Here is a 27,915-nt window from a genome sequence, read left to right as displayed (position 1 = left end):
CTCCTGTACGTATTTAATTTAGCTATAATTTAGACTCTCATATACAACTGTGGTTATAAATTGGTGTTAAGAGTCTCATCGCTTCATTTGCTTATGTTTGGATAAAGGAATCCATGGTAGAGAGATGGATGTGGAAGGATGGAAGTTGTTTGGATTGTGTTTGTAGGAGAGAGCGTAGATGGAATTATTTTATATTGAACATGGTAATATTGAACATCCATATATAATTATTTTATATTATGGGAATAGAAAGATTAATAATAACAACACTATATTTATTAAATAATCGTTTTTTAAAGTGATACGTTTTATAATTAATTTTAAGCAATAACCAGATAAAACACGTAAAGGAAGTGTAGTCAGCATTTATCAACGTAATGTAATAATAAATCTACACACATCTATGGTAATTACTTTAAAAATCTCACAGAAGTGATTTTTGATTATGTCAACGTACAAATTTGTCAAACTAAAAAACGGGGAGAAAAAACTAAGTTAGAATTCAATGGAAGAATGATATACTGAAGAAAGCGAAAGCGACATGTACGACGCACGGCTTAAAGCGTAGAGAAATATAAACCATACTAATCCAACGAAGAATATTCAACAAAAGCATGATAATATTTTACACAAGTCCTCCTGCATTTTTATCATAATTTCTAGAAATAGAAAATTGTAATTATTAATAATTATAAGACTTGGTAATTGGCTTTGAAGAGAGAGTTCAGTTTTATCCGTTCAAGAATCGGTTCCGTTGGAGAAGGTCCACGTGTCACTGGTCGCAGAGTGGCGCGTGGGTCCCAGGGAGACGAAAAGCACGTGTGCCCGCCAATCCCACGCTCGCACTCACCACATACGAACGGATCCTATCTTTCTCTCTCTCACCCTCTCTTTCGGGTTTGATCTTTGAAGAATGAGCATGACCGGTTCTTCAGCTTACTGTGTGGCACACGCCTTCCCTCCCTTCTTCCGCCTCTCCAACAAAACTATGTTCCTCCTCTCCACGCCGCCAACCACATTCTTACCTACGCCTACAACTCCTAGGGTTCCGCTTCTCTCTTCAACCGCTTCCTCCTCCTCCACCTCCTCCTCTTCATCCTCCTCCATCTCTCTGCGATCTTCCACTGCGCCCTCGCCTTCCTGCTCCTCCGTCACTCCTAAAGACAACTCTCTCGTTTCCGCCAAACATTCTCACCCTAACATGTCCGCCTCCGTCTCTTCCCGGACCTTTCTCAACGCTCGGAGCGAACAAGGTTCACTTCACGTCTCCTCTTTCCTTTTATTTAGTTATTTATTTATTTTATTTCCTATCTTCGCACTTCGTTTCTTCTCTATATATCTATCTTTATAGCCAGCCTCTTCGATTTCTTTTGCGTTTCTTTATTTTCCTTGTGGAGGTTGCTCACTGCGGCTTCGCTCGATTTGTGTTTCTATTTGCTTATTGTTTAAATGTTGAGTTCAAAATTGAAATGGATCGAGAAAGCGCGGCTAGGAAGTTTGGAGGCTTACTTGAGGAGACAGTGATTGTGTGTGAGGTTTTTCTATTATTTTATTTTTATCCTTTTTATGATTTTAGGCGCTGATTGAGGTTTGTGTTTTGGTTGTTGGAAATAAATAGCGTTAAATTGGTGGCGTGAGTAATTTATTCTATCTGTTTTTTTCTTCTAATGGACTGTTCGGTTAGGTGATGAACATGAGAATATTTCCATTAATTTATTGTTTTTATTTTATTGTAGTTTTTAATGTGCGGATGGTGTTTTGAGTCTTGTCCTATTTATTTGTTGTGGAGATTTGAGAAAGGAGATAATGAAAGTTATAGAGTTGAGCAATAGGGGACTGTAATGATCAGTCTGTGTTCAGTAGCAAGGGTGTTCACCTAACTATTTCTTTTCTAAATAGAAATGTATTCAGCCTCGAATGAGGAGTAGCAAATATTGTTTTTCGGATGTTTATCATATTTATTTCTTTTTTGTCTGAATTGGGTTGAGCTTCAACTTCTTGTTCGTAACAATCCATCTAGTTTGAACATGTGCATTATTTCATGAGGAAATTTTGGATTAAGATGCTCTGGCAATCCCTGAATTAAATCATTTTAATTAATTTCTGTTGTGTTTTTTTCTAATCCTAAAAATTGGTTTTCCTTTATCACATTCACTGATTATTTTGCAGACGTTTTTGCCGGAATCAAGAAAGAAGTAGAAGCTGGATCTCTGCCTGCCAATGTTGCTGCAGGAATGCAAGAAGTGTACAATAACTATAAAAATGCAGTAAGTTTATATTCACGTGTACCCTGTACTGTCATATGAACTTTTTCTAATATCTGTGGTGTGGGAACAGATATTAGTTCACTCATAATTCACAATGAAACTGAACTTCAAAAATCATGTCCTTCAAGCATATTATTGCCTATCGTCTCTGTCATCTATCGTTGTTTCTTTGGTTCATGCATTGACACAGTTTATTATAATTTTGGTGTTTGGTACTCTTTTTGTTGCTGTATTAATGATGGTTTCATACGTTGTTGGTGAAATGTTTATTACTTGATTATCAATTCCAATAACAAATCATGGTTATTCCAAACGCAAGCAATCTAGTTATTTGAGATCTTGCACCCATGTTTGTGCTTCGACAAATAAAATCTGTCTTTTTCATATTTTAATTGGTACCTGTATCTTACTAGTCTTGGAGTGGGTATTGTTTATAATATCGAAAATGGGTTGGTTAGCCTTAGTTTTATACTAATTCTCTTTTTATCATTTTTGCATTTGAAAGAGTCAAATAACATACACGCATTTCCTTTTGTGTTCTATGCATTTCAGGTTATCCAAAGTGGAGATCCCAAGGCAAATGAGATTGTACTGTCAAATATGATTGCTTTATTAGATCGAGTATTTTTGGATGTGACGGTAGGAATGACTTCCGGAAAATACCATGTTTATTGTTTCCACAATGGGAATATTTTATTTACGAATTTGTCATAGCTTTTTGACTAATGCTGCAGAGTTAGTTTGATATTGTTTCATGTTATTAGTTCTCATTCTCCGAACATCATTGATCTTTAACAGGATCCTTTTGTTTTTCAACCACACCACAAGGCAAAGAGAGAGCCTTTTGACTACTACGTGTTTGGGCAGAATTACATCCGTCCTTTAGTTGATTTCAAGTGAGTTTACTAGCATTAGTTTCTCTTTATACTGTTTAGTTGAAATCAAATTTGTTTATCCGTACATTATATTGTTGATCATCTATGCACATGATTATGAAAATTTTAATGTGTAAGAAGAATGATCTCCTTGAATTGGGCATTTTGTATTTTTAGAAAGTTTATTGCTACAATAAGGTAGGTTCTGAAGAATTTGTGAGAAATGTATTAGGAAATCTAAAAGGTGGTATATGCAGGGAGTGTCCATAACGAAGGGATTATATATATATATATATATATATATATATATATTTTTTTTTTTTTTTTTTCTGAGGGGAGGGGAAGTTAACGTACAGTGTGTATGTACAGGCCCTATTGGAAATTTAAGTCTCAATGTGTTTACGCATGGTGTTGAAGCTAATGGTATCAAGAACAATAGCAATGCATTTATGATGATTTTTAGGTTTCTTCTAATGGTGTACAAACTACAAATACAATGTACACATGATTAAGGCATATCTTGTATGAATTCTGCTTCTGCACCTTCCAATAGTCGACAGCCCTTTGATCTCTATGAATTTTTGCTTGGTGGTTAATGAAATCCCATAATACAGTGATTGTTATGCATATAAATAACTGTAAGTTAATAGTTTGATTGATAAAGCTTCCTGGAGAAGCTTGTAAGCAGAACACAACACAATGTGTGTCTAATCCTGTGTGGTTTGAGCTATCAAACTATAGTATATAGAGCAAGAAGGCTGAAGTTTTTAATCTCTCCCAATCTTTAAAAAATTCTGCTTCATTTTTTCAACTTTTATGAGTGTATATTTTTTCTTTAGAAAAATCTGCGTAGGCTGTTAATAAACAAACTAATTCATCTGTGTTGGGTCTTGATACAAACAAGTTTATGACAAAGTGGAATGGGATGCCTACTACCGGTATGTAATTATGGTTGTGATTATTTTGGACGTTATGCGTGGTTGACCATAGAATAGAAATGATAAAATAAGATTGAAAAACCCTTTTCTTAATTGGAGCTGTGCCTTTGCAGCATTCTATGCATTGTTACTGGCCATCCTTCTCAGTTTTCTATGTGCCCTCAAAAGGAGGTTTACTATGAATTGGTGATGCATACAGAACAGGCAACATTACTGTTGTTCAGCGTGACTATCCTCATATGATTTTATTTCTCGTGTTATCTGGTAGTTAATTTGATTCTTCCTAGTTGTATCTAGAGAAGAGCTTTTGGTTTAAATGAATTAAATATTCCCTTTCCTGCAGATGTTAATTTAAAGGTTTGGAACCATGCCAATTACTTCAGAAATAGGCTTCTCTGTTGCATTTTCATAGAACTGTATACTACTAATAGCTATCTAAAACACTTCCCGATGTGTAATCCCTGGGTGTAGCAATCTGTATATCCCATTTATATTCATGGCACTTAAAGGCCCATATATAATAAGCTTGTATCAAGACAATGTCTATTCCATTTGCCTGCACCTCGTAGCTATTCTTAAAGGTGATATTTTTGTTGCAGAAATTCTTATGTTGGCAACATGCCCCTTTTCATTGAAATGGAAGAGAAACTTAAGCAGGTGCCAATTTTTAATATGCTTTCTTCATATTGAGGGATTATTTACTGTTAAGTATGGTAGAATTAGTAATAACCTTATATCACCAAGTAGGGTGAGGGTAGTGACCTAAAGTCCAGTATTTCTCCTTTATTACTTCTATCTTAACCCATATGTGGGTATCTATGCATGAAGCATGTAACCTATTAGGAGTTTATGTTTATTAGATATGTAAAAGTCTTAAGTTTAAATCTTAGATCAAGATTGTGGGAATTGACCGTAATGTTTTTCGATTTCCCTTTGTTCTTTATGTTAGTTTCATTATTGTAGCATGAACTATTCTTAATTGTGAATCTGCATTACTATTATACCATAAATCGATAGCATCATCATAAGATTGTCCTACTATTCTAGTAGAAGTTAGATACTAAGTTGATGTTTGTAATGCTTCTGCTGTATCCTTATAATTTTCTTGTAAGTACTGCTTATTACTTGTGTATCAGATATATACGGCCTAAAAGAATTGTCCTGTACTTTACATGAAATGCTAAACTTGATTCTGATTTGTGGGTTCCTGTATTTTTGCCCTATGTTAACATTTTCATAGATGTGGGAGAAAATCTTGAAAGAATTAAAAAATTACTGCAGGGGCACAACATCATCTTGATGTCAAATCATCAAACTGAAGCTGATCCAGCCGTCATTGCATTGCTTCTTGAAGCACGACTCCCATATATAGCTGAAAACCTGGTACGGTTTGCATCATATTTATTGTCTGGTTATTTTGCGGGGCTGTACATATTTATAATCCTTGAAGTAATTGAATTATGTGATTTGTTCCGCAGACCTATGTTGCAGGAGATAGAGTTATAACTGATCCTCTGTCCAAACCATTCAGTATTGGCAGGTTTATTTTTGTTCTTCTGTTTATCGAATTAAAGATTTGTGATGTTATATTTCCTTCTATAAACGAAGTTGAATTCTGAAACATTTTACTTATACTTTCGTTTTAATAGGAATCTCATTTGTGTTTACTCTAAAAAGCACATGCTTGATGATCCAGCACTTGTAGAGATGAAAAGAACTGCAAACATACGAGCTCTGAAGGAAATGGCTATGCTTTTAAGGTATATCCCTTGGTTTATGGAGAAATGGATGCTTCTATTTAGGAAAAACTAACAATTGGCCTTAAGGTACTGATGAAAGGAAGAAAAATAGAAGACATTTATCATAGAAGTATTTAGTTTTTAAACTTTGAACCCAATTACCTTGTTATTTGTTTTCCTTATGAATAATTAGAGACATTAAATAGGGTTTCTTAATTATTATCCAATGCCCCAGTACACTTTATGCAGAGCATATCAATTATAGTGCATGCTTATTAGTCAATTCCCCTAGTACACTTTTTTCAGACCATAATGCATCAAATTGAGTCCCGTTTTCAGATCATAAAGGAAAGAGGAAGTAAAAGCAGTGGGCATGTTTACTTTAGATAGTATTTTTTGTATGTAATGGTTATTGATTGGTCAAATGTCCATCATCTTGGCCTTTTGGTACAGGAATGGTTCACAGATAGTCTGGATTGCCCCTAGTGGTGGTAGGGATCGCCCAGAAGCCCAAACCAGAGAATGGGTGCCGGTATGTTCACCCTCTTGTTAAAGTAAAATATAAAATGTGTGGCACAGTTTTATTTTAGTCAACCTTCATTTGCACAAATATAGCTTTTGACATTGACTAGTGGGACAGATTGGATAAACTTCATAACAAGCATTTAGAGGAAAAGAAAATAAAGTTGAAACAAATCAAATTCTTCTTACAGATGACAGTTGACTTATGTATGTCAACTTTAAAAGAAGCTAAGCGACAAACATCTAAAAAGATTGAAATGCACAATTTGATTTTAACTTGTATGATAAGTTTGAGTTTTTACTTTATTTCCTTCTCTTATATGTGGCTATTGAAAAGTTTGTATTGGCATTTAGTGCTACAATCTTGTACACTTCCAGAAGGGTACTGCAACTCTTGTTCATTATGGTTATTCTGTTATATGCTATTAGAGTATATTCTTAGAAAAGGATTAATTGGTAGGCAGTTATCTTGTTTAGAAGAAGGCATATCTTGTTTGGAGGCAAGTAGGATGTGAGTCAGTTATAGGGCTCTATTTAAGCACCATCAATTGTTTGCAAAGGTTGCTTTGTGAATTTTATTTTTGAAAATAATGAGATGTTATCTGATCCAGTGTTTGATTCTACAGTGAAAACTTATTCCACTTGTTGGGCTATAATTTTTTTATTTTTTTGGAAGGGTGGCTAGAAATGAAATCCTGATTTCCGGCTTGTTGAATATAGTGAAAAACTATATTTGGGATTAATCTCCCTTGTGTTAAATACATACATAGGGTTCTCTATTTATAATAGAAGAAATATGGGCTAAGCCCAAAATACAAATAAGAAATAATAACAAACTAATTAAAAGATAAAAGATAAATATAAAATAAAGATAATATATCTAACACTCCCCCTCAAGCATACAAATCGTATGTACCAAGCTTGTTACAAATATCTGCTAATTGATCACTTGAATTGACGAATTCAGTCTTGATATCTCCAGATACAATCTTCTCTCGAATGAAATGACAATCAATTTCAATGTGTTTGGTCCTCTCATGAAAGACATGATTAGAACTAATATGAAGAGCAGCCTGATTGTCACATATAAGCGTCATTTGCGTGACATCTCCAAATTGTAACTCTCTAAGCAATTGCTTAAGCCAAACAAGTTCAGAAGTGGCTGAAGCCATAGCTCTATATTCTGCTTCTGCACTAGATCTTGCCACAATACTCTGTTTCTTGCTTTTCCAAGAGATCAAGTTACCACCAATGGAGACACAATATCTGGATGTTGATCTTCTATCAGAAGGAGATCCTGCCCAATCAGCATCAGAATAACAAACCACTCTTGTATGGTTACTAGAACCATATAACAACCCTTTTCCAGGAGATCCTTTAATATACTTTAATATGCGAATAACTGCATTCCAATGATCTTCACATGGGGAATTAAGGAATTGGCTTACCACACTAACTGCAAAGGAAATATCAGGACTAGTAACTGTAAGATAATTCAATTTTCCAACTAGTCTTCTATATTTCTCGGGATCTGACATAGGCTTCCCCTGTTTTGGTAGAAGTTTAGTATTAGGATCCATGGGTGTGTCCGCAGGTTTTGAATTCATCAACCCAATTTCCTCCAAAATATCTAGTGCATATTTCCTTTGAGATATAACAATACCATCATTGGATTGTGCCACCTCAATACCCAAGAAATATCTAAGTTTGCCAAGATCTTTGATCTGAAAATGGTTACAAAGATGTTGTTTCATCTGAGAGATGCCATGACTATCACTGCCTGTAAGAACAATGTCATCAACATATACTACCAAGTAGACAGATCCAACACTTGAGTGACGGTAAAAGACTGAATGATCTGCCTCACACCGAGTCATATCAAATTGTTGAACAACATTACTAAATTTTCCAAACCAGGCCCTGGGAGATTGTTTTAGGCCATATAAGGATTTGCGAAGACGACATACCAACCCAGAAGACTCCCCCTGAGCAACAAATCCTGGAGGTTGCTCCATACAAATCTCTTCTTGCAAATCTCCGTTAAGGAATGCATTTTTGACATCCAATTGATAAAGAGGCCATTGTTGAAGAGTCGTCATGGCTATAAATAAACGAATAGATGCTATCCTTGCCACTGGAGAAAAAGTAACACCATAATCCAAACCAAAAATTTGAGTGTAACCTTTGGCAACAAGACGAGCTTTGAGGCAATCAATAGTTCCATCAAGACCAACTTTGATAGCAAAAACCCACCTACAACCAACAACAGATTTCCCAGACGGTAATGGGACAAGCTCCCAAGTTCCACTATGCTGAAGAGCACTTAGTTCATCTAGCATGGCCTGACGCCAACCAGGATGGGCTAAGGCATCAGTAATAGATTTTGGAATTGTCACAGAAGAAATAGAAGAAAGGCAGGTATAAAAAAGTGAAGACAATCTATGATAACTTAAAGCAAGATAATGTGGAAAGGGATTACGGGTAGAACGTATACCTTTTCGAAGGGCAATTGGAAGGGTAGACTCAATTGTCGAAGCCGGAGGAGACAAGGTAGTTGGCACTTCAATTGAGTCACTTGGTGGTTGTTGAGAAACACCTGGTGAACTAGGCACAATTGGAGGATCACAAACAACAGGTATATTGATAGTATTAGAAGAAGACATATCAGAAGAAGAATGATCATTAAAATAAAAGGAAGACTCATTGAAGGTGACATCTGCAGATATAAAATAACGATCAAGAGAAGGAGAAAAACACTTGTATCCTTTCTTTGATTTAGTAAAGCCTAAAAAAACACATTTGTGTGATCGAGGAGCTAACTTATCAAGACCAGGACCAAAATTATGAACAAAACATGTAGACCCAAAAACTTTTAGAGGTAATGGGTGAAGAGGTTCTTGAGGAAATAAGATAGAATGAGGTATTTTATTTTCTAAAACAGAAGAGGGCATGCGATTAATGAGATAACATGCAGTAAGAACAACATCACCCCAAAAATATTGAGGAATGTTACCATGAATTAAAAGAGTACGAGTTGTTTCAATAAGATGTCTATTTTTATGCTCAGCCACCCCATTTTGTTGAGGTGTATAAGCACATGAAGTTTGGTGGAGAATACCATGAGAAGCCATAAATTGTTGAAAAGAATGGGAAAGATATTCACGACTATTATCACTATGTAAAATTTGAATAGAAACACCAAACTGAGTTTTAATTTCATTATAAAAAGTTTGAAAATGATACAATAACTCAGAACGATTTTTCATTAAAAACAACCAAGTACATCTAGAATAATCATCAATAAAGGTAATGAAATATTGAAAACCTAAATTAGACTTAACATGACTAGGTTCCCAAATGTCAGAATGAACTAAGGCAAAAGGAGACGAAACACGTGAGACACTACGAGGAAAGGAACTACGAATATGTTTTCCTAATTGACACGACTCACAGACCAAATTGGACAACTTTGATAAGCTAGGAACAAGTTGTTGTAGTTTGGCAAGACTGGGATGACCGAACTGAGCATGAAGAAGAGATGGAGACTCCATAACTGCCCTAATATGTGTAGTGGGGTGAAGATGATAAAGACCATGAGACTCACATCCGGTGCCAATCACCTGTCTCGAACTCCGGTCCTGTAAACAAACAGAATCTTTGTCAAAAGAAATATCACAATCAAGAGAACAAGTTAGATGACTGATAGATAATAAGTTAAAAGGAGACCCAGAGACATAAAGAACATTATCAATGGATAAAAAAGGAAAAATGTTAACAGTCCCAACACCATGAGCTAAAACTCTAGATCCATCAGTCATTATAACAGAAGGTAAAGGATTTGGAGAGGTCAAAGAGGAAAACAAAGTTTTGTTACCAGTAATGTGATCTGTGGCTCCCGAGTCAAGAACCCAAGAGTCAAAAGAAGATGGACTCAGACCAATAAAAGATGTACATGTGTGTGCTACAAATGCAGTGGAACTAGAAGGTTGTTGATCCTTATACCATTTGAGAAATTTATTGAAAATAACAGAGTCATCACTAATATCAGATGAAGGAGGATCCCCAGTAGGTGATTGTGACGAAGAAGTAGTCTGAACAATTGCAGCAGATCTAGGAGGGCGACCATGTAATGCATAGCACCTGTCAATAGTGTGGCCTACCTTGCCACAATGGTTACACTTGAGACGTCCTTTTCCTGGTTTGTGAGAGTGATTGCGGTCATGATGTTGAGATGCCAACGTAGAGGAAACATGTATCATTGATGGGTCTAGTAGGTACACGCAAAAGAGTGGAACAAGTAGAAGTCAAAGTGGGAACAACAGGTGAACCCAAAATCTGATCACGAACATGAGAATACTCATCAGCAAGGCCGTGCAATGCTAGCAGCATGAAGAACTTTGACCGTTGCTCTATTTCTTTGGCAGGAGGCAATAATTCATTAAACTCATGAAAAAGAGTATGAATTTTACCCATATTATCAGTCATAGAGTCCTGACACTGAGGAGCAAGAACATTGAGAAGATCATGACAAACACCATAAAGACGTTGAGTATCATTGGTGTATAATAATTTAGCGTGTTCCCAGATTTCAAAACATGTTTCGTAGGAACGAAAAATTTGTTTCAAAGAGGAATGAAGGGTACCCTTGAGAACAATGCATAACTGAGCATCAACTTTCAACCAATGGGTAACTGCAGCGGAATCAATAGTTGTCACATTTTGAGTAATATGATCAAGATACCCTTTACTCTTAAGCCAAAGTTTAACGTGTGATGCCCAAGTCGCATAATTAGTACCATCTAACTTATCAATAGATAAATGCACATTCACATAGTTAGCATATATGGACGGGTTAGAAGCCATGAACAAGCAAGAGAGTACAAAACCTAGAACTCAAAAAAGGCCCAATCAAGGTGGTCTGCATGTAATCTGTCCTTTATTCTATGTAAGAGAAATTGATTTAAACATAGGAAGGTAAGTTTGAAGGACGGTATCCAATATCGAATACTTGGTTGGTGCTTGTGGGGTATTTATAGAAGGGGTCAGAAGTATAGGGTATCTATATATATCCAATATCCTATTTTGTGAATGCAGTCATGTAGAATGATGACCTTAAGATGTGTCAGTGTCATTCGTTCTAATTAAAAATATTGCACAATTTCCAGCTCCATAATATTTACATTACCATTTTGTTGATGTTTTGGCATATTAATATTCAGGCACCCTTTGATATTTCTTCGGTAGATAATATGCGAAGACTTGTTGAACATTCAGGTCCACCAGGTCATGTATATCCTTTGGCGATATTATGCCATGATATAATGCCCCCTCCACTGAAGGTATGGTATTCCTGTCTTTGAGAGTCTATCCTAATGTTTTATCTTTTATTGCAACCATATAATTTTGCAGGTCGAGAAAGAAATTGGGGAGAAAAGAATTATATCCTTTCATGGGGCTGGCATATCAGTGGCTCCAGCTATAAGCTTTTCTCAAGCCACTGCTACTTGTGAAAATCCTGAAAAGGTGAGTTTGATGACTTGTACTGAACTAAATTTATTGTCATTTATTTTTGCAGTTTTCTTCGTAGAATTCACTTTTATTTTTTTTTAATTCAAACTGAGAAGATGTGACTGCTTAAGAATGGGATACAACATGAAATGAGTCATGTGAATCTATAGGCTTCCTACCCTCCTGACTTGTGGAACTCTTGTGTGCCAATGTATTCTGGGGATGTACAAGACACCTACAATATTATCTGGTTGAGTGTAGTTTTTCGTAATACGATGAGCACTGAATGATTCTATCTGAAGCTAAAGGATATGTAAACAAAGTCAGTATTATGTATCCTTGGGTTCCCTGCTCGTGTTCACTTATTATTTTTTGTTGTAGTTATTTGAATTTGGTAGTGCTTTGATACATGAAATTCAGTATCTGGAAGGTTCTTTTATTTTAACTTGGATGATACAGTGTGGGTTTTCTGCGTAGGCTAAGGACGTTTTCACAAAAGCCCTGTACGATTCTGTGACTGAGCAATATAATGTGCTGAAATCTGCTATACATGGAAAAAAAGGATTTGAAGCATCAACTCCTGTAGTTTCTTTGTCACAGCCATGGAAGTAGTTGAAATCTGCATCTTTTTCGTTACACTGATGCAGGTACAATTCCAACTACAGAAATTTGATATTTTGCTTGCTAGTGTTTTATTGTACAACTTGTAGGTTAGAATTAAAATCCTAGTTATTGTTGGGAGTTCAAATACTTCTGTACACGCTGGTATTTTGTTGATGTTTATTGCTTTTGCATGAAATGCATGATTTTCTTGAGGCTTGAGCTCAATTTATTATTGTTGGGAGTTCAAATACTTCTGTACACGCTGGTATTTTGTTGATGTTTATTACTTTTGCATGAACTGCATGATTTTCTTGAGGCTTGAGCTCAATTTATTATTGTTTTTGATATCATTCTTCATTCTCAATGATATATAGCTGATAGCTTGCAATTTTTAATATGGTGAAAACGATAATAAGCCTTTATTTTTGGCAAATATGTTGTTTTGGAGTTCTCGTTGATAGTTACTTGAAGCATGAGAATTGTGTAAGATGTTCATAGCACTTGACTGATTTTTCTAACTTTTGGATATTAATATGGTTCGCTTACCCCTAAATTAAAGATTTTTTAATCGTAATAGTATCAAATATAAATTATTGCTTGAATATTTCTATCCCGAGATACTATCTAGTTAACTTGTTCACAACATGAGCTTATTCGGAATTAAGCTAAACATTAACGATAAGAAGCAGATGCAAGCTCCAAATAAAATGCTTGTCTTTTCTTGAAACTTAAATTGTACATTAATGTGCTCTACCCTACTGACTCTATTTTCTTGGATGGAGGCTCCAACTGCTTTGTTCCCCTTTCAGAAGCAAGTTGCAAGACCTCAGGCAAACAAATTCGACTGATTCCTTTGTGAGGGACTGCCTAATCACTACACCGAATGATTTAGCTTGATTGAAGAGTGCAGTCAAATACATATTTTTTTGTCATTTTCCCTTTGCTCTTGCCGTTGTCAGCGTTCAATTAATCTGGAATCTGTTTCAGAAGGTTCAAACTCAGCTGGTTACTGTACAGGTCTCAGTTCGGTGTTAGATCCGGTTCATTGGCTGATAAAATACTAAATATTTATCTGCAGTTTTGTGATCAAGTTAGTTAGCTGAATAGATAAAAATCTAATTACTACTATTTGTATTTTTAATGATGTGAACTTTTTCAATAATAGAGGAATAGATGTTAATATTACATGTTCAGAATAGAATTGTTCAGATGGAATCATTACATGTTCAGAATGGAATTGATCCAAGTGCTACTTCATGTTGGCGACATAAAAGTTCTACAGTTACCGTTATTTTCTCGTGTTTATCATTGTTTGCAATGATGATAGCTATACAAGTTATGTGGAAACTCTTGGTGTCTGCAACAATATCATGAAAACATGGTACATTTATATTGTTTCCTGGTTAAAATAATTAGCTAATAATCTCTTGACATAATTAATCTAAGTAATTGGTTCGATTAAGCCCATCACTATTGCCGTGAAGCCTGAACGGAATGTTATAGCTATTCGTTGTTGTATCTGTTTGGTAGCAGGCAAGTAGGATAAGTAGAAACACAATGATGATCATTTGGTTGAATGGAATAGTGGAAATGAGGTGGGATTTCACAGTATTGATTTCCTCCATTATAGCTATTCATTTTCCCTCAATCAAACATCTTTAATTTTTATTGTATTTTTTTTTCCACAAGCTCCGAATCACTTTGTTTCTATTTCATTCACAAAATATTCTTCTCTTTTGATAGCTGGCATTGTTGTTTGTCTCGGTTCACATTTGATTCTTCTGTTTCATATAGTGTTCAACGAATATTTCAATAATTTCAAAATAGCTATAGTCCCCTTTTATCTGATTGCAGATATTTCAAAATCTGACTTACGAAGTAGTTAGTAAGAAGGCAGCTTCTTCCTACATCCCATCAATTTCCGATTTTACTTTCCAAAATTCATTAAATCAATTCCGGAAAACTTCTGCCTGGGTGTCTATTAGGAAGTATTTTTTTTAGTAATACACGATATTACTTATTTCGCCCTGCCCTATATATCCATGATAATGGGCCTCGTCTTTATTTTCCTATTCTATTGATTGGCTATTGAAAATGATTTAATATTTAAGTTCATGCTTACTTGAAAAATGAATATTTTGCATTACCTCTTTTTTGCTTGGTCTCACTTTATTCAACTCATTTCCCTGAATTTTGAAAAACACGCGAATAAATCTTTGAGGACATTGTAAAGTTACACATCAAAAGCTGTCTTTATGTATTTCGATCCTTCCTTGCTCGATAGATCCTCATTCTGACCTAATACAACGTCACAAGGATCTCCGTGTTTTAAGCTTCAACCATTATATATTTATTGGATTATTGTAATCGAGCAAGCTCATAGGTTGTTGTGACCTGAATCTAGAGTAACACTTTTCTTCGTTACTGTTGTTATTGTTAGTTAGCTTTCTGTGAGGAAAAAAATATATATATATCGGTCTAAAATGAACCCTCCTTCAATCTTTGCTTCAATGGTGAAGATCTCTGAAATTTTAAAGTTTGGGTATTGACTAATAATCTCCAGAGGATGGGCAATTAATAAAATATCAGAATAAGTTATTATCAAAACTTGTGACTAGACTTAAAATGAGATGGCCTTCTTTCCTTTTTAAACTTGTAACCAGATGTAGAGAGTCAGAGAATTGGTGATTCCCCTTTCTTCTTTACCTCGACCCTTTTATGCGCACCTTTCTCCAAATTCTTCCCCTCATTTTTCCTTCAGCTTTCCATTTCTGTTATCCCTTGTAAGTTTCTGTTTCTAAGTATGGACATGTTTGAATAACAGTGATTTGATTTTACTACGTGTAGATATGGCAATAATGTCAGTGCCCTCAGAGGTGCATGCAAGACCCAGCCCCTGCAGTGCAGGATTCCAAATCAGTTAATGTGACCAATGCCTTTCCACTTTCCTTCTGTTTGCTATACGAAATACGAGAACGGGTCGACAACCAAGGTCACCGCCCCATTGTTTATTGGTTCAGTGTTCCTTTTTTTTATTACCCTCCACAACAACATCACCCAAGTAACGACATATGTTAAAATTAACATACTAAACTACCAAATTCTTCATGTCTATAAATTTCATACATATCAACTAGGATCCAATCTACCAAAACAAACATGTCTCTTATAACATAATAAAACTTTAACTTCAAGACAGCATAAAATACCTCGAATTGATTAAAGTAAAATTCTAAGACGAGGTAAAATAAAGTAGTGCGTGATTCATATTTCAAGTTCCATGTACATAACAACTATTACGATCCAGTTCATAAAAAAACATGATGGCAACGGTTGTCTGGTCCCAAAAACCTTAGGTAGTAACGTTACGACACTGCTCATGTGTAATGAAGCTTAGGGGAACGTGATTTGAATAACCCTAAAACGAGTTGTTTGAGGTTGCATGCACGAGGCTCTGGAATAATGTCACATTCTGATGCAGGCTAAAAATTACTACTTTATTACTTACGATGATCAACGAGCTTCACCAAATCTTTCCGAGGACTGTGCATGTTCCTTCCATCACCCTATTCACCTTCTAACACCAAACTTTTGCAATATTATCCATAAATAACTCACTCTACTCCTTCCTTCAATTGGGAAGACGTTCTTCCTTTAATCCTTAAAATAATAAAAAAAAGGTAAAATAAAATTGCAAACACATTAGTATAAAATTTTAGAAACTAAAATAACTGTTTACTCTGTAGTTTAAGAAGTTGTTTATTATTAGTTATTTTTAAGGAAAATGTTTTTTTAACAATTTTTGTTAGACAACTTTTTTACCATCAATTGATAATTTGTAATTATTAATTATTATTCTTATCCTTTTTAAGTATGTGGTGTATGAATCTTTAGTCAATAAGTTAGATGAATTTATTCAAATTACAACTGTAATAAAAATTAATAAAATTGATAAAACTGTGGAGTTTATCGAAAAGGTATAAACTAAAAAAATCAAATTAATTAGTTTTATGTATAAGTTAACTTTCTCGTATTATTTTTTTGAACTACATTTAAACTGATTTTAATTTATAAAAATCATTTTTTTATATTTGTTAAATCCTTCTGAAGGAGCCCTTCCAATACACAGTAATGCAAACTGGAAATATTATTTTAAGAATATCATACATATGCTATATAAATTGATAACCTTTTGGTTAACCTATAGTAGTTTTTAGAAAGTTGGAGCAGATTAGAAATAAAAGAGAAATAAGTGAGCAGCATATAAATTCTTTTTGGATGTTCTAACCTTGGTTTATGGTGAACTAAAGAAGAGGTTGAGTTTGCTTTTAATGTGTGAATGAAAAAAAGGAGAAATTGTGTTGGTTTGTTTAATCCTGAATTAGGAAGCATTATTGGGCTCTAAACGATGTGATTAATTATTATAAGTCGTCAATTATGGTACAGTTGCTATTGTCGAATGGCTTTATATAAAGGTGTTGGTCTGCCATTAAAAGAAGTTAATTTTTGGTTTATAAGCAATGTGGTCAGTGTCACTGAACCTTGTGTTGACATGAAAGAAAGCCAAAATCAAAGTATAGAAATAGCGGAAAAATGTCAAAAAGGGAAGGAAGAAGAACTTCACTGCTTAAAATGGAAGTCACGTGACCCAAAATTAATTACACCCTATATTATTATACCAATAACTAAATACAAAAATTTCAAACAGTTATTTATTTGCTAAACAAATTATATCATTTAACTTCTCATTGCTTTACACTTATGTCAAATTATATTTTAAATTTTCATTTAAGATATTGTCGATTTTAAAAAATAAAAAAGTATATTTAAATTGCTTTTGTTCTCTATTATGCTAAATAATGTAAAATTTTTAAAAGTATCGGAACAATTTTCATCTTCACTTCAAATATCAAAGGAACAAAATTTTAACCTATTTTTTATAATTTTTTTCAAAAAGTAAAAAATATTAATTTAATAACTAGTAATAATAATAATAAAATAAAAACAGCCTATAAGTGTAAAAAATATAATGAAGAAGCATAATCTAGAATTTGTTGAATAATTTAACGAAGGGAAAGAGGTGGAAGAAGAAGAGAAGATTTAGTAGAAATTGTAAAAGAAAGAATAGGAAGTTGGCGTGTTGTCTCGATCGTAAAGGGTTGAGATAAGATAGAAGAGGAAGGGACCCCCACATATCTTTGCATGCATCCATTACTTCACAAAGTCAAATTTGGAATCATATATCATATGAACGAATGAATGAATGTCACTGCACTCCAACATCATACATAACTATGCAACCATTCCATCAGTGACATCACACTCTTTCATACTTCCACTCCCACATCATTAATATTACAAGTTTTTCACTTCCATGTCTATCTCACTAATTCCAAAATTTTTAATTATTTACTTACGTAAGAATTAAAAAATATTTTTTTATGAATGAAGTTTGATTATTTTATTATTAAATTCAAATTTATAAAAAAGTTAATTAACTGAGTTTTGTTTTATAGAGATTATTATTCTTTTAGAATTCTTTTATTTTTTTACTTTTTTTATCTTTGGTAATTTTTTTTTAAGGATTAGAGATTGTCATAGGAATCTTTAGAATTTTATTAAATTCATTTTGTATCTTTTCTTGAGTTATTTTAAAAATTTACCAGCATTATTGTTTGGTTGTATGTGACTCAAAAATGTCTAAGAATAATCTCTATTCATATAGGAGTATTAGAATATATTTATATTGTTTATATAAGTGATAGCAACCTACTTGGCTAGGTTAGGTCAAAGCTAGGAGATGTGCATGGAGGGATGTTTCCTTGGATGAATGGTACAAAAATGTGGTGGTAAATGGTCCAAGGATGATGAGCTAAGGTGTGGATAGGATAGAAACTCATGACCTCTAGGAGATATGGTGGTGGTGGCGTAGTGTTTGGTGGCTCTAAGAGAGGCTAGGCCAACTCAAGGAAGAAAGTGACTAGAGGGACCTCATGGGTTGCTCTAGTCTTGATCTGAGATGAATAGTATGGCAAAAAATGGGCAGCATAACATTACTCAACATCAAAGATGAATACATGATAGGAGACACCTCTATTTATAGGCTAAGGATGTCTCCTAAAAATCCTAAAAGCATGATCTCTCACATTTGTTCTCATTGACTAAAAATAAGGCCTTCTAAGGAGTGAACAAGTATCCACAAATTCTCTCCAATGATGAGAGGACATGTGACCACTCACAAAACATAATCCTCTCCATTTATAGAGTGTCATGTGGCCACTACTAAAGTTAAATCCTCTCCGATAAAAACATGACACATGACACATACTTTCCACTTGGTTTGGATGTCTAGCTTAAAGAAAAATCCTACACCAATTAGGCCTTAATACAAGCCTTAAACAAACCTTACTTGGCGAAAATACATGGCCTAAAGAAACCTACACTACTTGGCGAAAATACATGGCCTAAAGAAACTTACACTACTCCAAGCTATGCTTCATGATGGCTCCAAAGGTGGTCTAAAGGGTAGAGTTTAAATCATCTTCATGGATGACTTCAACTCTTCTTGTAGATGTTTGATCATATGGTTAGGAGGTATGTTATCAATAAGTTGTTTGTGTACATGTATTGTATTCTTTGAAGACACCTAAATCTATAATAGGATTGTAATGTTCATCCAAGTAAAGGAATGATTGAATGTGGTATTCAATATATGATGAGTTTATCCATTTGAGACATTTAGAATATGATGATTGTTGAATATTGATTGAGATTTTGATTTAAGATATTAATACGTGATTGAGCAACAAACTAAAGATAGGTATATTAGTTTTATTATATTAGCTCATGGTATCATATTATAGAATTGAAATGAATTTGTGACTTGTAAGAGAGATAAAAACACCAATTGGAGTCAATAGATCAAGCTGATATATTTGTCATATTTATGAAATTATGAAGACTTGTCGGGCTATCCAATCACTCGTTAAATGAAATTTGATTTTTGAAATTTTAGAGAGCTTAGACCATTTTACTCATTGAGCAAGTCAAACCTTTGTTGGGTGAGCCTGATAAATAAGGCTCTCAAGATTTAGGTTGTTAGGAAAGTAATTGATTGTTAAGAAAAATTCATTTTAATAAGATCCAAGGAGTTTAAGGTGGTCAAATTGTTAAACAAGTCAATCTTCTCACTAAGTGAAATTCGAGATATTAAAATCCAAAGAGCTTAGAGAGAATTGATCGTTGGACGAATAAAATAATCATTAGGTGAGTATACCTAGGGGTGGAATAATGGATCTGACTTGCCAACCCGTTAATGAAAGGTACGTCAAGTCAAGATATTGAACCTGTCAACCCATATCAACCTGACTCATGTCAAATTGTTGGGTTGCAAGATGGGTTGACCACGAGCTAGCCTATAACCCGTAAGTGATTTAGAAAAAGACTTGACATGTGTGGCCCAATTCATTATTTTGCTACTTTGCATTCTCACTAGAAAATATGGATGGATATTTATTTTGTTTGCTTCTGCTCTCCATTTAAATATATTTTTAGAGGTTTTGAATGAAAAAAAATGTTAGTTTATTACCAAACATGATGATTAGGCCTTTTCTTTTACAAGTTTGTTTTGGAATGTTTATTTTTTGGTAATTGAAATTTAAACTTCATAATATTATTTTGGTAGGGTTATACAAATGTTGGAATTGCTTCCCATAAGGAAAATGTTGGAAGTAGTGCAAGACATTGTTATAAACTGGTGAAATAAAAAGGTTTTGAAGAAAGTCTCGCAACGTCAATGGGTGACTGTAAAGATGGAGTTTCCTTTCTTGTTGGTCAGACTAAAATGTAAAAAGAAAAATGTTTCAGCTATACTTGAACATGGTTAATGAAATAGTTAGTTCTTAAGAATTGATTTTCACGAATGAATGTTTTATCTCCATATATATACTAAAATGTACTCCTTAATCTTTTCTCTTTTAATCAATTATTTTGTAGGTAGTCAAGGACAAATGATTTTTTAAGTTTAACTAGAGTTAAAAAAAACACACAATTTTTCTTAAAAAAATGACGGAATGAGCGGGCCAGACGGGATGGATCGTTAGCCCGTCACGAGATGAGACAAAATTGTATTTTCTGGTCCATGTTGTGTAAACGTGTTGCCCATCCTGGTTCATTTTCAATAGTAAAAAATGGATCTGGCTAGCTCGTTTTGTCACCTTTAAGTATACCTCTAGAGGTGTTTTGTTAAGTGAGCCTAAGTTCGAAAAACTCCTAACATTGTCTCGTTGGACAAACTTGTCTCATCTAATAAAAATAAATTATTTTAAGATTTTTAAAATAAAATGGGTGGGTGTGTGGTCAAGTAAAGTTAGGGTGTTAGTCATAATCTGTTGTTTTATATGGATAAGTGGTTGAGTAGAGTCAAGGGCATTAGCCATTATCTCTTAATGATATTTGGTATGAGGGCGAGTAGAGTCAAGACATGAACCATAGTCTACTATATGATGTTGATTTGTTATATAGATATGTGTTTGATGTGAATGTAGTTATGTGTTTAATGTGAATGTAATTATTTTCAATGAGAAAATACTTTGTACTGTATGACCACCCGGTCAGTCAAGAACTGGATGGTCGACCATCCAGCAACAAAATGACCGACTAGTCAGGAACAATAATTAATTGATAATTTATCTGAACAATAACAATCATTACTAGGCAATTAGTAAGAATAATAGTCATTAGTTGGAAATTAATAAAAATAATAAAAGTCATTAATTGGTAATTAATGGGTCAAACCTAATTGTAAGCCCATTATAAGGTTTATAAATATATATTTGACATGGATGTTTCGGTTAGGGGTCGAGGATCTACCTCCTTGCTCAAATGATCTTCTGCTTCCCAGCTTTGATTGCCAAATAGTAACTCGCAAAAGACCAAATAGTTCAAGAGGATTTATAGATTATTTCACGATCAAAGCTGAGAAGTAGAAGATAATTTGAGCAAGGAGGCAGATCCTCGACCCCTGACCGAAACATCCTGTCAAACATATATTTATAAACCTTATAATGGACTTAAAATTAGGTATGACCCATTAATTACCAATTAATGACTTTTAGTATTCTTATTAATTTCCAATTAATGACTATTATTCTTATTAATTGCCCATTAATGATTGTTATTGTTCAGATTAATTATCAATTAATTATTGTTTCTAACCGATCAATCATTTCGTTACTAGATGGTCGATCATCCAGTCCTTGGCTGACCAGGTGTCATACAGTACATTCTACATTGAGATTATTGTAGGAGTTGTATTAAATAGTGATTTCAAGGATAAATTTATCTTGACTCTATCAATAATTGAATCACATATAGGAAGATAATATTGGTGAGAGTTGATAAAGGTTCTATTATCTTAAGGGGTGGTGTGCAAAATAATTGTGTCTTGTGAAAGAAATATATCGTGTTTTGGAGATGTATTTAAAACGAAGCATTTAAAACTATGTGATATTTTTTAAATTATTTAAAACGAAAGCCTATAATCAAAGAGAGAATAGACTTTGGTTATTTTAAAACCGCTACCTATAGTTGGCCAATAATTACCAAATTTTCATTGTTATGGTAAAGTTAATTTTTGAAAAATTTACATACCCAACAAGGGATCCTATTACATCGTGTTGCTACAAAATTCACATTCTCTTCTCCTTTACCTTTGGAAACTTGCATTTTGTTGCATTCTTTCACTATTTTCACCATTTTTCACTCTATTCGTGATTCATTTACACCGTTAGATAACTTGTGATGTGTCATTTTCTTTGCTGCCACTCCACTTGTTAGATGCGATTTTCGTTATAGTTGTTGGGTGCCATTTTCGTTGTCACTATAGTCCTATTCATTCTTCTTCTATTTTCACCTTGCTCTATTTCCATTGTTGGCTCCCTTGTGAGGTTCGTTCTCTCTTCCCTCATGTTCTTTTTTTCTGTTTCATTAAGGCTTGTTATGTTCTTCCTAACCTATATTTTTATGGTACCATTTGTGTCTAGGTTTTGCATTTAGGTGGCATTATTGAAGCATGTATTTGCTTCCTTTAAAAAGGTGTTTGCACTACTACAGTCCTTCTCCTATTGTTCTGGTACTTAGCTTTTTGCTATTAGATTTTTTTAATTTCTTTAGATTTCGATTGTTATTTTGGATGTATAAGCTTTAGTTAGAAATCAAAAACAAAAAGAACCTTCTTTTTTTTTTTTACTTTATTTGAATATTTGATTAAGAATGTACTTTGGTTAAATTCATTGTGAATAATCTAGAAAGGTTTTGCATTTGATTGAGAATCTACTTTGGTTATCTACATGATCGCCCTCAAATTAATTAAGAATGTACTTTAATTAATTTGAAACTTGAACAATAATCAATTGAACATTGATATGTTGAAACCGATGATGAATCTATCTTGGAAAAGCAGTGGAATTAGCTTATTTCATTATATGTGTTTTTAAGTTTTCTACTTGTTCTTTACTTAAACTCGAACATTCTTTAAATACTAATTTCATTAGCATAGTTTCTTACTTTTATTCTTGAGCATTGCATAGCATTCATAAAAGTCAAATATTAAAAAGCAATTCCGTATTCGTTGGGAGACGACTCAGGATTACTTTAACCCTATCTACTTTCTTGACTACTGACTTGGAAATACTGAAGTTTCCTTGAAAAGTAGTAATAATTTGATAGTTTCAACAATAACGTATCAAGTACACAAGCCTCCAAGCCCAGCAAGCTCTTTATTGGAAGACGTGCACATGAATTATTCTGAACTTGAGAGCGGTCGCTCGTGTTGTATTAAGAGTTTGTTTTCGATGCGCTTTAAGTATCTATTCCTCACTTTCTTTGATTTTTTCTTGATCGATGAGTTCTACGAGTTCACTAGGAACGGCTTAAAGGAAGATATGATCTGATGGGAGGTCGCTCCTCACCGGTCAGCGAGCTCTAGGGGTTCTCTTGGAACATTCCCTAAGCTTATAGGAAAGTATGATCCGGTGGGAGGACGCTCCTCACCGGTCGGCAAACTCTAGGAGTTCACTTGGAATATTACCTAGGCTTAAAGGAATGAAATAATCTAATGGGAGTATACTCCTCACTTACTGGTTGCTCAAAGTTGGCCAAGTGGTTTGTATGCAGGGTCCTGTCATTTGAACTGAAGACAAATAACAACTCAAATTTGAACGGTCAGAAAAAGTGTAACCAATCAAACCAACGCATTTATGAGTTTAAACAATTAATATCAAGTTAGTTTAGGCTATAAGGGTGGATGGTCAAGCAAGCGAGATTGCTCGGTCTTCGATTAAACGTTTGAAGACCAAAATGGGAAAGCACATTAGGATGTGTCACGACCGAGATTTTAATTCTTAATGCCTTCTGACCTACCAAAGAGTTGAGGATGTTGACTGTAATTATACCCTGCACAAAAGAAAAATGGCCCAACAAGAATGGCCAAAACTATGAGCAGATTTCCCTCCTGAGTATTACACGGAATATCAAAAATATAATTTTGAAGTTGCTTCTCAAAGAAGGAGTCAAAATCGTAGGTTTGGACTAAAACCTTAACTCCACTCGACTGTGCCCAATTTGATTGTCGCCGCTTAATCAGTGAATTGTTTTCACTTTTGTTTCCTCCTTAAAAGATTGGGTAGGATTTACTTTCACCGATTATCATCTCTAACAAAAACCACCTGCAAGTGTAGATTTTATGAGTGCTTATATACTCCTAAAGCTAGGTCCTTTGGACATAAAATGTATTACAACATTCTACAAGGCATTCCATGACACCAACTTCAAGGATCACCACTTTCACTTCATCGTCGCTTGTTTCCTCTTTCTTCATCGGTGAAAGCTTTGAGGAATAAGGAACAAAATCGATGTGGCCAAACAAGGGGCAAGGTTACCCGTTCCGTACGGGGGCAATTATGACGGCCGCGACAGGCTTTGCCGAAGGGTGCTCCCTATTGTCACATTTGATGTGGAAACTTCCTCTTTGAAGAACTCAAAGAAAAGCTTATCAAGCAAAAATTCATTTGCATTGGCCATGAAGCAAACATGATCAAAATAGGGAAAGTATTTGGCAAACAAGGCCTTAACAATGGTTGACTTGTCAATTCTCCCCATATCCCGAATTCCAATGACTCAAGATTTTTTTGTAGTCACAATTCTACCTTTGCACAAGTTATTTTAATTCTGACTAAGCTATTTAGTTTCGTAAGATATCTTAGGTGTAGCTTTTGCCATATATTATTGACAAGATTATCATGTTCTTCTGGAATCGACGAGAGCATCTCTTACATCTCCTGTATACCTAATTTGGACATGTTCCTAATCCATTGTGGCAGATCATATTCATTTTCATTGGGCTGAACCAATGTTAACACTTCGGCAAGTGTACCGAATCATATCAAGTAATAATAAATGGTAAGACCAAGTATCGTTTCCCTAAAGACTCACGGCCTAAACAGTTATGTGATTTATTGATTAAATAAGACTTGTAAACGAATTTGTTGTGTTTATATCACGGAAAAGTAAACATGAATGCAAGTGTTAATCAATTGGATTGAAAGATGAAAAAGTGATTGATGTAAAATATGGAATGATTATGTTGTTGGGGTTTCCGACTTATCCTATCCACTCTCATGCATTTATGAATTCATCTTTCTTCATTAATGTTAATGCCACTTTCTAATTTACCTTAAATTTGATGTCTCGGTGAAGAAAGCCTAATCCTAATTACTAGTTCACAATGTCTTGTCTCCCTAGCAATTAATCATGCATTACATTTGCACAAAAGCTTAAAGACAATCGATCCTCCTATTCCTATGTCTAGGTAATATTGCCTCACGGCGCTCAAGCGTGAGACAGTGTACTCAACAGCAGACTTTGGCGCTTAGCGGTAGAATGCCGCTCAGCGGTGACTGCGATACTTGAATTAGCCCTCAACGATGGCGCTTAAGCGTGAGACAGTGCACTTAACAGCAAGATTGGCGCTCAGCGATGAAATGATGCTGAGCGGTGGCTGCGATTCTTCTTTTGTGCACTTTTCCTTCCTTTCCTGAGTTCAACTTCTTGCTACTTCAACTTCTTTCATCCAATTCCTCTAAAGTCTTGCCAAAACAAAGAAAACCAAGCATAAATCCCATCCAACTCTCTTATTTCCATAACTTAAGCAAAACCACGATTTCAAGCTAGTTTCTAAGTCATAAAGGGTGTTTTTTGATGTCAAAATTAAGTATGAAAATAACAGTTTTTCAACCGTTATCAACCAATTGTTGAACGCGAGAGAGTTGATAGATGTGAGAATAGATGAACAGGGCTTCGTTTTGAAAAACCTGACCATTGAAGAGTAGCGATTGTTAGTCAACGGGAATGTTCCTCAATGTCTTTATCTTTTCTTTGATTTCTTGGAACTTGTCGGACAACTCCACTTTAATACAAAATTCTTTCTCATCCCTCTCACAGGTTGTTATGAATTTTCCTTCACATTGATGCTTCCATTGAGAAGTCTCAAATACTTGAAGCCCTTAGGGTAACCGTTGAAAGAATGTGACCAATGTCCGTAACTCACAAAGACCATTTTGTGAATATCTCAAGAAGACGGGCATCTAAAGCAAATGAGTTTGCTCATTATATCTCTGTTCTTCCTAGTGATTGCCAAGATGATTTTCTGCAACCCATTCAGATACAAGAATCAAAACGAGTTCTTCGTTGCTCCCAACGCCTGGTGCGACTGCCATGTCCGTGACACCATCCGCTTCTGGTGGTTTGTGATTAGGCTGAACATCCAAGATAATCGGTCACGCTTTCAAGGCTTGAACAAAGACTTACCACTCGATTATATAACAAGTTGTTTTGTGTGCAAGACCCCCAAGTCAAGGTTGAGCATGTTACACAGTGACAATATTGGGGTCAGGCGACTAGGCGATTGTGTTTCCATTGTACCGCTCGTTTGGTTCCTTATGGCTACAAGGGATGTCGCTCGGCCCCACGGTGGGCACCGTGGGTGTTGAAGTCCCTTACTCAAAGCACTCAAAGTTGTCCTAAAGATTGGATGAGTTCCTTGATGATCCTCCATCATCTAAGTTACGTTGTTTGCTATCTCTCCTTCTTGTGCAAGCCGTGTGGGAGGGTGCATGTAGAAGACACTCTGACGCTTAAGTCAGTGGCTTTGCTTATTAATGTTGTAATAAAAATTATTAATCAAAATTAAATATCTTACCTCCCACGTATATGTATAAATATTATATTGAGTTTATTAGTAGGTCTGCTCCATTTATTACCAATAAATGATATTATTTTATTAATTGTCAACCAATGATTATTATTCTCATTAATTATTGTTATTGTTCAGATTAATTATTAATTAACGACTGTTCCACTCAGTCATTTTCTCACTGGATTGCCGATCACCCGATCCTTGACTCACAGACTGTCATACAATACACCTTCCAATTTGTCAGCTCACTTTTAAATATTATCCCTAAATAGATGGCTTGTATTTTTTTTAATTTACTTTTATTATATATAAATTAATATAATTATTAGTCTAAGTTAAAAGTGGATTAATTGAGTTGAGGAGGTAGATTGACATGAAAACTTTAACACGTAATTAAGTTGGAAACCTATACAAATAAATTATTAGAATGTACTTGCTAACATGGTGACAAATTTGCACGTGTTGACATCAAATTATTAACTAGATTTTAATAAGCTAAGAATTTAAATTTCTTATTTTAATAGCCAATATAGGACGACACCTTCTTATTCTAACTAATTAAAATTTATTATTTTTACAATTTATCCAATAATTTTAGTTAACTAAAATCATATTTTTCTGTATAAAAAATACATCACAATTAATTTCTTTTAAAATAAGTACAATGATTCTTTTCACCTTCTTGAACGATAGGATGACATAAATAAGTCCATTTTTTGTATGAAATAACTAATCTTTTGTTTATGAAAAAATTAAACGCGTTTAAGTTTTTAAAACATCAAAATTTTATAAGTTTTTTGGTTAATTTTTTTCATAATTTTCATAATAATTTCTGAGAAAATATAACATTACAAATTATCGGTTGTGTGAATAAAATGTTTTTGTGTATTATCATCAAATCAAATCAGAATAAAACCGAAGACAAATTATGAACATAAATCAAACTAAAAATGATGATTCTCCCATCCAAATTTGTGCATGACAAATGAGAATATGGAACTATGTTTCCCGAAGACCCTACATCCTCCAACAAATGCCACACCTATTATTATACAAGTCGTTTTTTCAGATAAGATCATTTTCACTGTAACAATGAAATTTTAATGTATCTTTTATAATTTTATTTTGTGACATTATTTTTAAGATTTTTTTTCCAGATTTTATTTTAATATAAGAAATCTTATATAACCTGCATTTTAATATATATTA

The 27,915-nt window shown here is 34.2% G+C and overlaps 1 protein-coding gene across 6 annotated transcripts; it reads left to right on the top strand.

Annotated features, from left to right (window-relative positions):
- The first annotated feature begins 789 nt into the window (after window positions 1-789).
- On the top strand, window positions 790-13,743 carry LOC108335834 (glycerol-3-phosphate acyltransferase, chloroplastic). 6 transcript variants are annotated; one of them, XM_017572008.2, is made up of 13 exons: window positions 795-1,253; window positions 2,170-2,267; window positions 2,820-2,906; window positions 3,066-3,163; window positions 4,680-4,737; window positions 5,362-5,463; window positions 5,559-5,620; window positions 5,730-5,840; window positions 6,273-6,351; window positions 11,561-11,680; window positions 11,751-11,864; window positions 12,327-12,496; window positions 13,262-13,743. In XM_017572008.2, the coding sequence occupies exons 1-12, from the start codon at window positions 914-916 to the stop codon at window positions 12,459-12,461; spliced, it is 1,404 nt and encodes a 467-aa protein (XP_017427497.2). In that variant the 5' UTR covers window positions 795-913; the 3' UTR covers window positions 12,462-12,496; window positions 13,262-13,743. The 6 variants fall into 6 exon arrangements, with proteins under 6 accessions (XP_052725263.1, XP_017427499.2, XP_017427497.2 ...); XM_017572007.2 differs by having other exon boundaries at window positions 799-1,253; window positions 13,235-13,743; XM_052869304.1 differs by lacking the exon at window positions 795-1,253 and adding an exon at window positions 1,345-1,530 and having other exon boundaries at window positions 13,235-13,743.
- Window positions 13,744-27,915: the final 14,172 nt, after the last annotated feature.

The sequence above is a fragment of the Vigna angularis genome, chromosome 10 (genome assembly GCF_016808095.1).
Source record: "Vigna angularis cultivar LongXiaoDou No.4 chromosome 10, ASM1680809v1, whole genome shotgun sequence".
Taxonomy (NCBI): Eukaryota; Viridiplantae; Streptophyta; class Magnoliopsida; order Fabales; family Fabaceae; genus Vigna; species Vigna angularis.
The sequence above is the reverse complement of the archived record's forward strand: the minus strand, read 5'-3'. Positions and strand labels throughout refer to the sequence as shown.